At 38.1% G+C, this 17,238-nt stretch overlaps 1 protein-coding gene across 4 annotated transcripts in view; it reads left to right on the top strand.

Moving 5' to 3' along the window:
* The first annotated feature begins 2,246 nt into the window (after positions 1–2,246).
* LOC102309290 (ADP-ribosylation factor-like protein 15) overlaps positions 2,247–17,238 on the top strand; it is a 97,542-nt gene continuing 82,550 nt past the window's right edge. The window contains exons 1-2 of one of the 4 annotated variants that reach the window (XM_005924448.3): positions 2,247–2,668; positions 8,565–8,633. In XM_005924448.3, the coding sequence (XP_005924510.1) occupies positions 2,657–2,668; positions 8,565–8,633 (81 nt within the window). In that variant the 5' untranslated portion in view covers positions 2,247–2,656. Of the gene's footprint in view, positions 2,669–7,382; positions 12,561–17,238 lie in introns of those variants that run through there. The other 3 variants (XM_005924456.3, XM_042220732.1, XM_005924454.2) reach the window with 3 other exon arrangements.

Below are 17,238 nucleotides of genomic sequence, written 5' to 3'. Positions count from 1 at the left end.
CACTTTGCCTGGTAGACACTGCCCCCATGTGGCACATTTTTGTTTTGTCTCTCAGTGAAAGTGTGTGAATTCTTTACATTACCCAAAGTGCTATTGGTACAAATAATATAAATGAAAACGATTAAACATCGGGGGGTTCTTAATAATAAGTAGCAAAGATAAGGGGATGTTTTTTAAATTGTGCATCTGTGTCACAACTCAATTCACTCAACATGAAATGAAAATAATACTATTTTAGTGAATGGCTTTATAATAAAACAAATGACATTTTTTTAGTTCAAAGTACGGTAAGTTAATCATACGTGCGGGTTTATGTGGGACTACACAGCATTTTTATCCCTTGTTCTCCTGTCCCACATTTTGACTCGTTGTCTCATATTTGGACTGACTCTGCAGGGCACTTTTCTGAAGTCTGACTACTACCCAACGCGTGTGAAGAAAGCAGGGACAGCCTTTTTAAATTACATTCAAGTGAAGGATAGCATATCTGATGTTATATCCATCAAAAGAGTCACCCAATCCACAAGCTTTGCAGATGCTGATGAATATAATGGCATTTACCAGAAAGAAAATAAAATGCCAGCATTTACTTTTTCAGCTTTTCACTGAAAACACGACATCCAGATGAAACGAATCAGCGTTCGGTTCATCTGGCACAGAGTTTTCTTCTCTTTTTCTAGAACGTTTTCAAAATTTTGAGAAAAGAGATGGATGGATACGAAAATATGGTGTTAAGTGACAGTACGTGTCTGTCATAAGTGGCTAAATATCACTAATATTGACACATAAGCCTCACAAAAGGTATGAAAATCTGATAACCTGCACAGTTTGTTGTATTTTTATTTTAAAATGAGAATTCAAAACTCGGACTTGTCCCATATTGTCTTTCACAAGCAGTGCTTGTTCCACATTTAGATTTTTGATCACTCTGAGCTCAGGTAGTAGAGTAAGTCTGTTTGTGATTCTGGGTTTCTCTCCTGGATGTGGATATGGATAGGTGTCCTTGAAAGTCCTGATGGTCTTTACTTCTGGTGCTGTGTTATCTCAACCACTATATACCTACAGGCCACCAGGGGTCTCTCCACTGACATTTGAGTGAGCCAAATTCCAGAAAAAAGAACATTACTAGACACGTATGCGTTTACACATGTTTGAAATTCTCTGTAGATGAGATCAAAAGCAATGTTATCCTTTGGACTCTTTTTACCACTTTTCCACAACTTACAGACTTGTCCACGGGACATCCATTTCACCTTACTTTACTGATTTCAGGGAGGTTTCCTTAATAGCACATCACATTAAATATTGAAGAAGGATGTGGTCTCCAGAGATATAAATAACTTCAGTATTTAGCTTCCATCACATAAGCAGACTTTTTACATTGATATAACATAACTGCATTGCGTGAGCTCTAATCGTGCTTTGCTCTAGATAGTTCTTACTACTTTTATCCCGCTAATTTGAAGTTTTGCCAACGGATAGTTTTCTTTGCAGTCTTTTTGGGGAAGGTGATGAGATGAAACCATATTTGCATAGGGTGCCATAGTAGTAGCTAGCAATACACTGAGGCTTCTTGATCAAAGTTTTGTCACCCTTTGCGTGAAAGCTGTTATGCACCTGCATATGCATTCTTTCTTCTTCTTCGGATTAATAGCCACGTTTAGGAACCAGTCTTTCACTCTGATGTATGCTTATCATGTGATCTCTTCTCGTTCATTATGCATAGTGTGCTATATTATGCCAGAGTTTGTTTTAGTCTGCTCGAAAGCTCGATAACATTGTAGAAAACTGCAGCTGAAGCTGAAAGATGTGTTAGATCTGCGTGAACACCAGTAATCTGGTGGAATGTAAATAAGTACAGGATGTTTTTTTTTCCAGTTGACATGACATTAATATTCCATGCTCGATGCTGCCAGAACTGTCCGCTTCCTTTGAAAAGGACATGTGAGCCAAATGTTTAATGTTACATAATGATTTAATAATCTATAGCTCTCTGTATAGTCCATAATCCTTACTTTGGCGTGTGGCTGTAACGCAGATTAGGATGTGAGAAAATCTATTCATCTTCAATGTCAGGGGATTATTTACTATTAAATCATATGATTCGGAGTGAAAACATAAACAGAAATCATCTCTGAAATCTACTTAAAAGTAAATAATAATAAAGAAACAAAAAGGCAAATTTAGCGACATTCAGCCTCACAGTGAAAATAGACAACCCATGTGTTTGGTCATGTGACCGCGATGCGTGCGCAAAACGACGTGCGTGACGTAGCGTGGAAGGCTTCGTAACAGTTTCCTCAACCAAACACTCAACTGATATTGTGTGATAAAAACTGGAAGTCTGCCGGTGGAAGAAGGAGCTGTTTGTTGAGAAATACACTCACCAACCCGGCGACCCTCGTCTTCTGAAACAACCGGAGACTCTGCTGCACTGAAAGTTGGTTCAGTGGCGAAGAAGGCGGCTACATTCTGCCTGTAAACCCTCCGAAAAGGGCTGGTTTTTATTTTTGCTTTGACTGTCGAAAGGCGGGGGATACGAAGCGACGTACGGTGAAAATCCGTAACATTTTCGACTCACTGAAGAAAACAGAAAACAAAAAACGGAATTGCTACAGAGCCAGTTCGTGCTGCTGTGACTGGTCAGCGATAGTACATGGATTATCTGGTAAGTACGTGAAATGAAATGCCGTGGGGTTCCTTGTGCCAATAAGAGACCGCTTTGAACGTTTGTTTTCCTGGCAGTTGGGCTCCCAGTGAAGCTGTTGGTGTCACGCAGGTGTGTGACCTTTTAACAGCCAGGTGTTTGTTACTATTAACTAATTTTGTGTTTAACTATAGGCGTGGTGACATGTGTTGTTTTATGCTAATGTCAGGTTTCTGTTGTAGCCTCTAGGTTTTGCCTGGTAGCTGTTTCTAGCTGTTCGACACAAGTCTAGCCATCCAGGTACACTCTTCAGGTGTTTCTAATGTGCCACGAAGCTGCCATGCTTCACAAAACTCGCTGCTGCTGGGGATAAAGCTGCACTATGTTGGATTTGGAGTCAAGCTGTCACTCGAAGTGACAGTTTGTCACTGGGTTGAGAAATTAGTTCCCCTGCATACTTTTAATATCTGTGATTAAAAACAAAAAGAAGAGATTTATTTCAATCCGGACTAGTGCACCAGCTTTAAACCGTGAGATTATGTTTTTTGGGTCTTTGCCCACATTGTAGGAATGGGATGGGTGCTGGTGAAACAGTGCAACAATGGAGAGGAAGCTGTAACTGAAGGCTTTCCCTGGGAATTTATGAAGCCGGAGGAAAAAGTGTACACAAACAATGTGCTGTCATCTCACATGGGGGACATGACAGTGTGAAATGCAAAGGAACTTGCCCACCCAGTGTTATCAGCTTGTTTATAGTGGGCCTCCCAAGATGTGACCGAAGAGGAACTTCGAACTTTGGCTTCGCTGGGACATTTCTTGAGCAAAGATGACAAAGTCTTATCCAGCAGCTGCCACCAGAACAGCTGTACTGTTAATGTCTACCTTGCTTGTGGCTTCTGTGACACACTTTTAGTTTACTTGGGTTATACTGTAAACTCTGTTAGATGGTAATGGAAAGTTCTTGGTATCAAAGGGTGAAGGTACAGTTGTCAAAAATAGCAACTGTGTGTCATGAAATTAATGTAATCTGACTTGCCTTAGCCTCCTCTGTTTTTCTGATGTAAGGTTTTTTCTGCAAATAAGCATTTTTAAGTGTACTAAAGCTTAAAATACACTTTTTTTTTTTAAAATCAAATGTGCAGACTCCTCTGAAGTCAGGTAACACAGACTCCTTGCCTCAGTTATGTGAGGACCAGTCATCCTTGTATGTGTAGTAATCCCCTCAAAATGACCTTTTTGAGCCAACAAAAACCCAGCAGGTGCTTCACAGACATGACAGCATTTACAACGATTTCAAATCATTTTGTAACAACTGCACAAAAAACAGGCTGCCATATATTCTCCTCATCATAAAGCACAAAGTAAAATTACCCCTATGTACATATTGACAGGAATGTAAACACTTTCCAGCTTACGTGCTTGAAGGATTTAAGATTTGGTGTGACAAATAGTTTTGTGCAGAAAGCACAGCTGTAACTGTGGGCTGTTGGAGCTGAGTGCTTGGCTGTCCTCTGAGGTCAGGCACTCAATAGGCGCAGGGCCTCCTTTCCTGCTGTGCAACACTGGAAACCTGGCTCAAGCCTAGGCCCGAACTGCGTCTCTTTCGCTTTCCTATATTAATTTGAATGTGTTGCTAAACTTTTAATAAGTTATTCTAGTCTTGCTTCCTGTTCAGGCTTTTTGGTAAGGTTTTGCATCAGGTTTCGTGCAGAGCGGTAGCACAAATAGGAATGGAAGCTGACAGTTACTGCACATTGCTGGGAAATAACTGTGGTTTGAGCTTTGACAGTAGTTGAGATGTGGTGTATTCAGTTGGGAGCTGGAGCATGTTGAAGAGGCTGTACTTCTGCGAGGTCAGCATTGTGTTTTTAAAAAAAGGCCATACTGACCTGCTGCATCCATGTAGGAATTTGGTGCTAGTTGTTGCCATGACGCAGTCTTACCATGGTACATTTGTAGTGTTTGGCAATGTCTTTGGTTTGATTGTACAGCATATGTCTTTAATTACTTTAAAATTGAGAATTTCATGGACAAGTTGGAGTTTATTTTGGATTTTCTCTAATCCACACATGTTTAAAAAGTAAACATGCACTCTCAAATAAATATGTATCCCCACTAATATTTGGTTAAATGTCCCTTAGCAAGTTGTACCTTAACCAGAGGCTTTTGGGAGCCATTAACAAGCTTGTGGCATAATTCTAGATATCTTCTTGGCACATTCGATAGAGTTCATTTAAATCTAGGACCCCCCCCCCCCCCCAAAAAAAAAAAAAAAAAAAAAAAAAAAATTAAAGTGCATAATAAAAATCCTAACATTACCGTGACATTCATTCCCACGATGAGTGTGTGGGAAGTTTTGACCACAGCTGTCTGCGAAAACACAAACATGGCAGTACTGTTAGTTGGTTAATTTCTATAGCTCACACAAGAACTTATAGGGTTATTTATAATGGTATTCTAGCAGACATGACCTTTTTAAATAGAAATTTGCTTATTAGACTGTAAGGCTTTATGTATTATTCATATAAGAAATATTTTATCCCAAAAGTTGGGAAATTGTTGTGTTACATCAGCCAGCACATTAAATACAATTTTTAACAACAAAGCTCAAATAAAGTATATTGGCTCAAAAAAATTAAATGTATAATAAGGCAAAGTAGCTCAAAAAAGGGTTTAATGAAGAAAACTCTTAATATAACGAACTAGGGAATAATGGAGAAAAATCAAAATATGTGGTGTGAGGTAAGAATTATTTTTCTGTTTTTGTCCTTGTGACAGCGGTCTGAGTGCTTATTCGTCTTATTTATGGGTGTGGTGAGATTTACAGCTTACACATTTTCCCTCAGTCTTACACAATATTTGCCTTTTGTGATGACGTATTTACTTCCTGTACACGAATGAATAAACCCTCATGGACTGACCTTCTGGTGAAAACCTTGCTGTGTACTTTACAAAGACAGATCTGTAATGTTGTAATAAATATCGACGTTGTTTAATGTCAAACAACCAGCACTTAAAAAATTTTTTTTAGTTATGCAAAGACTCTGTGACAGTGACTGCCAGACATTCATCCAATATTTTATCCTTTCATATATGTAATGTAATGTTGTTGAGCTGATATGATTTTGACACAAAAAATAAAATAAAATAAAAAAAAAAATCTGTAAATTAATTGTGATGGTTGTCGTTAAACAGTTGTTGCTTACCATCCTTATCAAATGGAAAGCCTTGATGCTTGAGTCATACAGTCCTGATCCAAAGTTTAAGATCACTTGGAAAAATGGTAAAAAAGTCATATTTTGCATGTTTGGGTTAACAACGTGCCAAGTAGAGCTTCAATGTGAAACAAGAAGAAATGGGAGTGAGAAAAAAAATTATTTTTTTTTTGAGCATGCAGTTTATTGAAAACAATGCTTGAACTGAAACAGGCTGTTTTATAGCCTTCAAACGTTTAAGACCACATGCCTTTAAAAGGCCAAATTTGTGCAAAAATGTGGATTCATTGTCATTTTCTGTCAGGTAGTCACACTGTCATGACTTTCTGATGGCAAAGGCAAAGAAAGTTCCCTTTTTGAACATAGTTGGGCTATTAAACTGCATAAGCGGGGTCTCTCCCTGTGTGCCGTCGCTGTTGAGGTGGGATGCAGTAAGACAGTCATTTTTATTTTTTTTTATTTTTTTATTTTTTTTAAATGATCCTGAAGGTTATGGAACAAAAAAAAGTCAAGTGGAAGACACCCAAAAATTTTTACCAGCACAGAGCCAGAGGATGCAATTGGCTATCCGTCAAGACATTGGACGTTCCTCGACCCAAATTAAGGCCGGTACTGGTGCCAATTGCAGCCCCATAACCGTCAGACGGCATCTGAGACTGAAGGGCTTCGAAAACAAAAACGTCTTCAAAGGCCTCGTCTCCTCGAACACCACAGAACTGACCGTTTGGCCTTTACAAGAGAGCACCAAACATGCGACATTGAAAGGTGGAAGAAAGTTTTATTCTCTGATGAAAACATTTTTTTTTATCTTGATGGTCCTGATGGTTTCCAATGCACGACAAGCAGGTCCCACCTGAGATGTTTTCTACGCACCACATTGGAAGAGGTGCCATAACGGTGGGGTGCTTTTTCCTTCAGTGAAACTATGGAGCTTCAGGAGGTGCAGGGACATCAAACCGAACGGCTGCTGGCTATGTCCAGATATTGCAGAGAGCATCCCTAATGACTGAGGGCCCTCGTCTGTGTGGTAACGACTGAGTCTTTCACCAGGACAAGGCTACAGTACATAATGCCCACAGGACAAGGGACTTCTTCCAGGAGAATAACATCACTCTTTAGGACCATCCTGCATATTCCCCTGATCTAAATCCAATTGAGAACCTTTGGGAGGGAAGGGAAGTTTACAAAAATGGACAACCGTTCCAGACAGTAGATGCCTTTTGTGCAGCAGTTTTCACCACATGGAGAAATGTTTCCACTCACCTCATGGAAATGTTTGCATCAAGCATGCCGCAACAAATTTTTGAAGTGATCAACAATAACAGTGGAGCTACTCATTACTGAGTTCATGTTTGGAATTTGATTTCTGTTTTGGGGGGTGTACGTATTTTTTTGGAGGTGTGGTCTTAAACTTTTGATCGGCTGTAAAACAGCCTGTTTCAGTTTAAGCGTTGTTTTCAATAAACCACATGCTCAAAAAATGTTTTGTCTCACTCCTGTTTCTTCTTGTTGCATGTTGAAGCTCTACTTGGAACCTTGTTTTAAAATTTGTTTGTTTGTTTCTTTTTTTTCTTTTCTTTGTTTCCCAAGTGGTCTTACACTTTTGATCGGGACTGTATTTGGTTCTTACCATAATTAGAAGGTAACACAAAGTAAAACTTAAGGCCTTAGTAGTAGTATTTGCAGTTTGTTAAACTAAACTACTTGTGAGATGGGCACAGTGGCATGGGAAAGTTTCTATGAATACATAACCTATAAAAGATGACTTCATGGAATAACCTTTGTCTTTTACGATCTCAAAATAAAAAATGTTAAGGTTTGGTCGCCCTACACTTGAACTGGCAAGTCTCATACAGCTTGAAAAGAGTTTTTGTAAATCAGCTAAGAAGCTCTCTGTTTGGGCAAAAATCCATTAAAAACAATCTTCATGGAAAAGACTTCAAGTTATGTGAAACCTTCAGGCTATCTTAGATGCACTCCTCTTTAGAGGCCTGTCTATATACTTCTGATAATATTTAGGTCAGGGGACTGTGGGGGCCATGACAAAACTTTAAGCCACTTGTGATGCGTTTAAGATCATTATCCCGCTTTATAAAACATACTGTTGTGATGTTTGCTTCCATAGTTAGCTGGTATTTAACCGAATACATTCTTCCAACTACCAGTAAAACATTGTCTGTACTACTAGCTGCAACACAAGCTTAAACTATAATCGATTGTAAGCTCACTCTTAAAAGTTGAAGTGTTCTTATTTCAGCCACTAAATTTTGTTTTCATTTCATCAGTGCACAGGAATTACTTCCTGTATGCATCAGTCTTGTGTAAATGTTCATTTCCACCCTTTAATGCTTAATTTTGCAGTGAGATGCCTTCTACTTAATGGGTATACACGACATTATATATAATATAAAGTCATGTATAATATTGTATTTATAAAGCTTTGAAATGTTCATGCATTTGCCTTTCCTTGTGTAAATTCATTTCTTAATGTCTCACAGTTTATTAAGAGTTACCCACAGGGTACTTTTTCCATTCATTTTTCATTCAAAAATTCTGTGAGAATTTTTTCTTCTTGCTTTGTACCTTTTGGAGATCACTTCATGTTATGCTTAGAAATTTTGAGCAAACGTTTGCATTTTACTGTTAATACACTAAAGGATTTACTGAAGGACTAAACACCTGTATCCATGTTTTGTTCGCAGTCCGACCCACTGCCATTATCTTTCCCTGACAAGTTACTATTTGACATGCATAGCCACAACTGCAACCTGGTGAGTGAGCCAGTCAGTAGGGAAATGGTGTGTGTGCATGTGACATGGACATTAACTTTTATTTTTCTTGTATTAAAGGTCTAGGGAGTAATGGATATGACAGAAACAACCACATTATACTGCTAACACAACTGGCTCTTTGCAAGCATGTGCACAAACAGCATGCTAACGCAAAGCTAGTGAAGAACGCGAGTAATGATAACTGAGTGGATGCCATCCCTAGCCTAGCAGTCAGAATCTAAACTTCCACAGGCTTGTAGCATTGTAGCCTCCGTTTCTAACTGTGTGTGTCAGTTTTGCTTTGTGTCGTTGGCTTTTCAAACAAACGCTAAAATAAAAATCGATTGTACGTCCTTCAAAGGATAGGGACTTCTGTCGGTGTGTCTGACTGAAGCATAAGGTTTATATTCTGAGATGGTCATAAACAAGACAGTAATGTTTAACTGTGTAACTGATTACTTTCTCTGGGGAGTAATGAAGTAAAATGCTGCATTACCTTTAGGAAAGTTAATGTATAATATGTTAATTTTTGGTCTGGAATAAAATATCGATACGATATATATATATATTTCCTGTCACATGTTGGGTAGGTAGAAGGGAGAGCAGGTCAACTGTTAATTGGAAGGTTGGTGGTTTGATCCCTGGCTGCTTCAGTTCAGGCCAAGATACCAACCCTAAGTTGCTTTCCAATGCATCAGTTGGTATATAAATGTGTTTAAATGTTAGATAGAAAGCACTTCTCCAGAGAACAAGTGCTTGTATGAATGGGTGTGAATGAGGCATGTTGTTATATAAAGTGCTGTATAAGTATCAGCCCATTTAGATGTTTTTGTAAACTTTTCCAGAGTTATAATGACTCCTCCAAGTCACTGAGGTTAACTAACCTGCAGTGAAGAACACGAAACTCACAAATGCAGGCTTAAGGGAAAGCTATACTTCCTGTTCATTGTATTGTGATACCATGGATCACATGAGATGTCTTCTGATGATTGCTATCGTTACACTGAAAGCATTTTGGTACATGATCCCACTAGCTTACAGGAATTAAAAGCTCAAATGATGCCTTGGGTGTTTTGGAGATTTCACCCGGGTACAACAGGCAACATTTTTGAATAAAACATTTAAAATAGCCATGCTTTTGTTGACGCAGTCAGCATTAGGATCACACCTTTATGAAAATATATTGAAGCTTGCATGTGTTTTGGCTCAGAAGAGCTCCTTTCCAAGGGCACACAGCAGGTGCTGGCAAATTGACATCTCACAGCAGAAGCACAGAGGAAAGAGAGCTGATGGGAAGTTGTTGGCAGAATGAATATATCTTGTTGGCATATGGGACACAAGGCTGATGTTTTGTCCCCTGTCTGACCGTGTTACACACCTCACTGGCGCTGGCAAAGATCTGTGCCAAGTTTTTTCTTTTCTTCTCCAGAGGCAAACAAAAAATGACCTATTGTATCCAGATAAGAAAACTCAAAATGTTTCAGTAGGGTATATGCTTTTTTTTATTGTTTGGTCGATATTAGGCTAATCATTTACTTGAGCCAACAAGTTTGAGTCAGGTTTCACTTGGAGGGTTTAAGTTTGATTACGGTGTTCACTGATTGTAAACCTGCATGTTTTTTGTCCTTCCCATCTGCTGTTTAGCTCATTGTGTTATGGAGAGGACCACTGATCAGTATCTTGGAATGGATCAAGATCAGTGTTGCTGTTAAGATAATGGATCATAATCCAATACTGGCACTTTGACTTCCTTTTTTATCTTGACTTCCACTGATATGTTGTCTTGAGTTCCACTTCCTTTACTCTGTCTCAGTCCATAAATGATATCATAGCGTAGGGTACGACGAAACATTTCTTTACTGGGGAAAATACGCTCCTGGATTAAGGAAATGCAAATGACTTTGTTGTTTGATTTATACTCATTTTACTTGAAAAATAAAAAAAAATGGCTTGGTCTATCAAACCATTAAATACAGCTTTATTACCAAGATTTCGATTGTACAGTTCATCTTACTGACCTACAATCATTGGATAAAGTGCTTTACAATGGGCCATCATAGACTGTCATATAACTAATCCCAATACAGAAGGTGGTGTCTGCTATAAAAATTGTGACATGAATATGATTTGAATATACTGTATTCAATAGGATTTTGATTTATTTATTTAGCACTTTTTTGAAACACTTTACAAAAAATCCGATTTCTGATCTAAAGTTGCACCGTTGCTTTGGTTTTTAAATTAATGAAGAAAAAGGACATTGTAATTTGAGAACAACTAGATGAAAAGTTGTTTTGTTGACTTTGGGATTGTTTGTAGGCTTAAAAAAAATTCCATGACAAAATCAGCCAGCCACTACTTGACCCTCTAAAATTGATTATTTTTGTACAATAACTTCATGTTATGAAGCCATGCAAAATTTTGCCTTGAAAGTAAGATTTTTTTTTAGTTTGTTTGAATGGCAGGACCTTGAAGTACAGATGTGGGTCATTCTTAAATTTGACAGCATCTTTTATTTTTTCCAGAATTTGTGAACCCTCCTAACCTCGTAGCCGTGTTACATTTTCAGGGCTGAAAAACATTTCTTTCTTTTGAAAGAAATCCAATCTAAGCAGTTTTACTCCAAATACCACAGTCTAATGCCAGAATCTTTTCCTCAGCAGAATTATTTATCTATAATCCCTTTTACATGTCAAAATGAAAGGATATATCATCGTTTTTCTTGAAAAACTGCACCAGCTTATCGTTGTGAAATGGTGAAAAAAACACTGTTGCTCACTCTGCTGTTTCACAATATGAACTTTGCATGATTTGATAGGTATGCTAAAATGATTGTGCTAAGAATCAGATGATTTTTGAGAAGGTCAGGTGGAAACTGTTTTCAGATTTTGTTGACTTTAAATGGAATGACCCAGAAATTCTCAGATTATATAAATCAGTGTTTGTGCCCAAGACGCACTAAAGAGCATGGCAAAAATTTCTATTCATAACTGCAGAAAAAACATTATATGGAATAATTGGAATTACAGTTTTGATTGTCACTTTTAAGTGTAACACTTGCAATTTTATACTTTGCAATAAGTTCCCCAGACATGACTTTTCTTCACTCCTATATCAGATACTTTCACTCAATTCAATAAGTGTTCCTGCCTCCTCCTGGTGAAATTATTCATCATGTAGCGTGTTGAATTAATATTGAGCATTTTATATTTTAACTACAAATTTGTGTCAGTTGATAGTGGCAGCAGCTAGAACTAGACTGCCGAGCTGACCAAAGCAAGCAATTTGAAGATGACTCACAGTTAACAGACTTCCAACAAAACGTTCCACAACAATGATTGAAATCCCCACGACCGCTGCAGACTCAAGTGGTCGATCCTTTTATCCTCCTCCATGCATGGAAAGCAATATATTCTCTTCTCCGTAAAGCTGTGCGTACAGTATGGCCATAGTGTGTGGGTGTGTAATGGTGACTAATCCAATTTGCAGTCTTATTCTGGATCCCTAGTTGTCAGAGAGTCCTTAATCTCTGTGGAGAGAGAGATCCTCACAAACTAATCTTAAGCTTGTGTCAGTCTGCTGATCCTTGTGGTAATAGTTTTTTTTTTTCTTTTCTTTCTATGAATGAATGTAGGGAGTAAACACTGGACAACCGTCAGTCTCACTCATCTGCAGTCTTTCAAAACTCAATCTCAAGTGTTAAAAAAAATAATTGAACTGTGGCTTTGGGCTGCTGAACGTGACACGGTGAAGAACGGGACTCATGGTGTTGACCTGGCACCGCTCAGCTATCCCTGATCCTCCTCCACCCATTCACTTACTCCAGAGGCTTGGGTTGTTTGTTGCCGCGGGTTACACTTGTTGTTGAACGCAATGTCGGAGCACATGCAGCTGTCCCTTGCCTTGTGCAGGATTGGGCTTTACACGGTAAGAAGATGCAAACATGCTGGTATTTGTTTGCTGGAGAACAGGAGGGATGCGGTCTGTGTGTTTATGTGTTAGATTGAACATACTACTACTAGTTTTAGTATGCTTTTAATCTTTCCTTGCAGTGCTTTACGGTTGGTTGATCACTGAATATAGAGTGCGCTCTAATGTGTATGTTGGCATAATATTAAGATGGAAAAGGTGGATACAAGCAAAAAGACAGATTATTGTCTCTTTTTCTACCTGAGCTCCTAGCAACTGGCTTCAGGCAGTCTTAAGTGCATCATAGTTTTAAACGAATCCATCCATATTATTCAAATAGTGATAACTGTCAAATTTGTTTTTGAGTTTCTACTGCCATGTGACTTGTAAGAGAGATATTGGTTAACATAAATAGACAAATAGATGTATTTTTAGAAGCACTGCAGTATTTGGTACATGTTTTGAAATAGTTGTATTTTAACAGCAGCTGATGACTCACATTGCATTTTGTCTGCTCCTCTGTTACTCTCTCACCAGCTGGTAAAGCCTTTTCAATGAACATAAACAGAAAGGCTGATTCTGAAATAAGTGTTTAACAGTAAGCGTTTGTTTGATTAAAACGTCGTGCCTCATCGTTGACTCATCGTTTCAGCCATTCTTGAATCAAATGAGTGGGAATAAGCAGATGGCTATTAGGTGTATTGGAATTAAACAATAGACCTTGTAAATTAAAATAGTAGCAACTGTTGCTGGTAATACGTTTGGTTTTTTTTGTTTTTTTTATTGCTGTTTGACTGGCTTTTAATGTTTTCTTCTGTCAGTTTGCTTAATCCTTGAGGCACCATCAACATCCAAACAACAATAACAATGCTGCTGGGCTCTTAGATCTCTAGTTATATTAAGTGGTGCAAATTGTCCGTTGTACTCCTAGTTATTCCTGTAACACAGATTATGAAAAGTTTTTATTATATTATTGACTGAGTAGGTTGGGACTAACAAAGGTAAATTTGTAGCAAAATGAAGTAAACTGCTGTTTTGTTTTGTTTTTTTCCCACACAGATTCAGCTACATGTAAATTAAATATTTCATCAAATAATGCCACTTGCAATATATTTTATTTGCGAAGTAATTGGAGGAATGTAATCAGCTGCCTCCTCAGTAAAGCTCTGTTGTCATATAAAGCGTTTATCTCGTCACAAATCACTTTGCAGCTGATTGTTAGATAAGCTGTACTTATCTTAAAATTTGAGCATTTACTGGGTCACAGCAATCAAAAAATTAAATATAACCCATAACAAAATAGCCTAAATATAGTAGCTCAGTAAAAATGATGCAATATGAAATAAAGAAATCGCTCAGTTAGGTTAAAAAAAAAAAGGCCAATAACAAAGAGGAGTTACATAAAAAAACAAAAATTCTGAAATAGTGTAAATTAGTTGAATAAAGTTCTTAGAGCTTAATAAATAAAAGACTATCTGGATGGGTGGATGAATAAACCACTAGGAAAATAAATACAGGTATTGTAGTGTGACAAGAAAAGATTTCTTGGATCTAACCAAGATCATGAACCACCCTGCACACGACCCCCACAGCCACCATGCTTCAGTCCTTGTTCTGCTCTGGAGAACTGAGCATAGCAGCTCCAAAGCCAGAATTCAACAGACGTAGCTTTCAGGTCAGAAAAACAAAGCCATTTCGGAAGCGCTTCAAACCTGCATTCTGTGACAAATCCACTAGGTGACAAAAGCTAAGTCCTGTCGAAGTCTTTGGGGAAATTGTGTCCGTTTCTGTCTTTTGGGTCATTCTGAGTCTATTTTGTAAATCTGTCATATTGTGCTTTAAAAAGGATGATTATCAGTGGTATGGTCATTGGCTAATGATTAGTGATTGATAAGCTGTGAGCAGTCAGACCTGCCCTTTCTTGTCATATCTACTTTTTAGAAACCAAGAGGGAGATAATGAAAACGCTGATCTCAAGGCTTCAAAGTGCAACTTAAGAAACCAGTGATTGATGTCTCAATAGCTACGTACTCGTCTTATACTGTCTGTGAGCGGCACATGAACTCGTCCAAGTAAAATCGAGCTGTGAGAAAGGTTGAACTGAGGTTAAACTATTGTTCTGGGTCGCAGGGTTTATGTGTTGGGTTGTATCTCCTTGGGAAAGTTAGTCTGATGATCCCCTTCCTCTGTCAACACCGCTGTCCTGCTTTGTACCTGAACTTGAACCTGCTGTTGCTGTCAGCAGGGCGATTATGTTGAACCAAAATGTTTTAGTTAGGCCAACAAAAAAGCAAAGAAGCTGACTCCAAATCACAAAATGTGGGAAGATAACAAATTAGAGCAGCTGCACTTTAATAAGAAATGTACTCATTGTATTTCATTAACCAACAGTTTTTGTTTTTGTTTTTCTTATTGGTCTTGATGGAAAATCAGGAGTACTAACACATCTCACACAAAAAAGGAAAAAACACATTTATGTAGTAGGCTTAGCAATTCTACAGACAGTAAGTTGGTTCGTGCCATCATGGATACTTGGAGCATATTGTTTGGCAAAATTTGTTAATATAGCCCCATCTGCCTTGGTCTATGGGGGCTGTGTGGTGGGACAGGAAAAACTGACTCCTTGGAGTGTGTGTGTGTGTGTGTGTGTGTGTGTGTGTGTGTGTGTTGATAAAGGAATAATAAAGCATGTAGAATTATTTTGATTAGGGAAACAGTTGTTCTGTTTTCTCCTTTTTTTTTTCCTTTTTTTTTGCATCCACAGCTGATAAGCTGATAAGAGATGGCTGATGTGAAATGCTACTAATAGAGTTGACAGTGCATTATGTTATTGTAATCATAAATGCTCCTCAACAAGTATTACATCTACCCAATGTCCTCATAGCTTCTGCTGTCTCTCACTAAACACGAGAGGTAAAAAGAGAGGGAGAGAAGCCCACAGTCATCATCTGATCTTTTCAGTCTTGTCAAAGAGGTCGTTGGCATGGCAGGCATGAAATACCTCCAAACTGCTGACCCTTTGCTGTTCTCTTCCTCCATGCTTTGCTAGGTCTCCCACTGGCATCTTGTGCACAACTGCTGATGTGTGAGCAGTTAAAAGAGAATAACAGAGAATTTCACAGAATCAGCATGTTGTCACTGATACCGGATTCATCTATTTGAGAACAGGTTTAGACCGATATCACCCAGCTATCAGCTCACGCCTTCCTTATCTCGAGTTACCTGTTTCTTTTGAATTGGACACATTTTCACTGAAACCTCTGTGCTGAGTCACTCTATGTCCATCTGCTTATTCAGTCAAACTTTTCCAATACAAACCATGTATCTATTCTGTTTTTATTACAGCAGTGCAGGTAGATGTTGGTTAGGTTCTCTGTAGCAGCAGGTGCCCTGGGATATTAGTATGTGGCCACGTGCTATGGGTACCATAGCTACTGCTCTTTGGACCCTTAACCATTAAGGGTCTAAGTGATCGCATTAGTCACTTCGTGGCTAACTCATTATGTTTTTAATGGAGTGGAAAAGTGTTTCTCATACATGCTGCTTCTAATTTTCAGACTCAGGTCACACTATTTAGATCAAGATGCTCAAGACTGCTTTGAGCTTAATTTGGAAAGAAAGGCTAGAGAGTGTGCACAAGATAATGGCAGCTTTACACCCAAGGTGGCCCATATAAGAAACCTGAAGCAGCATACTAATTCTTTCACATTAATGCAGGACTCACTGAACCAAAGTCAGAAAATAAGTCTTTTTATTGGATAGTAGTGAAAACTGTTTAAGGTGCTGTGTAAGAGATGTCTTTGTAAGACGCAGTAGATACGTTCAATTGTTCAGAATCAAAGTAAATAACCTTATAAAGGCAGATAAATATCAGAAAAACATCACTATTTAAAGAGGGGTTTCTCTTAAACTTTACTGATTTGTGCAGCTGTCACCACACTGGTAACACATGCATCGTTTTTGTCCCGTTAAAGATGAAATATTTTTTTTGAGTATTTTTTCCCCATAAACCAAAAGTACTTTTCTTATGGTAATATCATTTAAGTTATCTGCTTTGTGTTTTTATGCACAGCAGCACATTGGCTCAGTAGACAGCACATGCACATCATAGAAAGAAGGTTTTAGGTTTAAACCCTCCTGGGATCTTTTCTGTATTAGGGCTGCCACAAACGATTATTTTGATAGTCGACTAGTCACCTATTATTTTTGCGATTAGTAGACTAATCGGATCGTGCATCCATTGGACGTAAAACGTACAGCTTATTGCACCAGCATGCGTCTGCTCTTATATAACTATCATTAGCTTACAGCTTTAAGTGTTTAAGGTATGTGCTAACTAAAAATAAAGACAAGATGATAGTTTGTTAAATTTTAATGAAATTTGTAGATTGTTTCGGTGAAGTTTAATAAACTCCTTGCTATCTAAAATATAACGGGACACCGGAGTATATTCTCGAGCATCTCACACTTCTGATAATCAGTTGTCTTCTTGATGTTTATTCAGCTGTGTAAAAACTATAACTTTAATCTCAGCCAAACCGATTTACTCAGGAACAAATAAAATACAAAAAAAACAAAAAACAAACAATAGCATTTTGAAGTTCTCTAAGTGACTTATATATATTTAACCTGAGTAGTGAAAGACTGCAGTGGGTTTGAAAACGATTTGCAGGGAGTCCGGTGTTCTCACGGGCTC

Source organism: Haplochromis burtoni, unplaced genomic scaffold, assembly GCF_018398535.1.
Source record: "Haplochromis burtoni strain Fernald_Lab_line unplaced genomic scaffold, NCSU_Asbu1 Contig_54, whole genome shotgun sequence".
NCBI classification, from domain to species: domain Eukaryota; kingdom Metazoa; phylum Chordata; class Actinopteri; order Cichliformes; family Cichlidae; genus Haplochromis; species Haplochromis burtoni.
The sequence above is the reverse complement of the archived record's forward strand: the minus strand, read 5'-3'. Positions and strand labels throughout refer to the sequence as shown.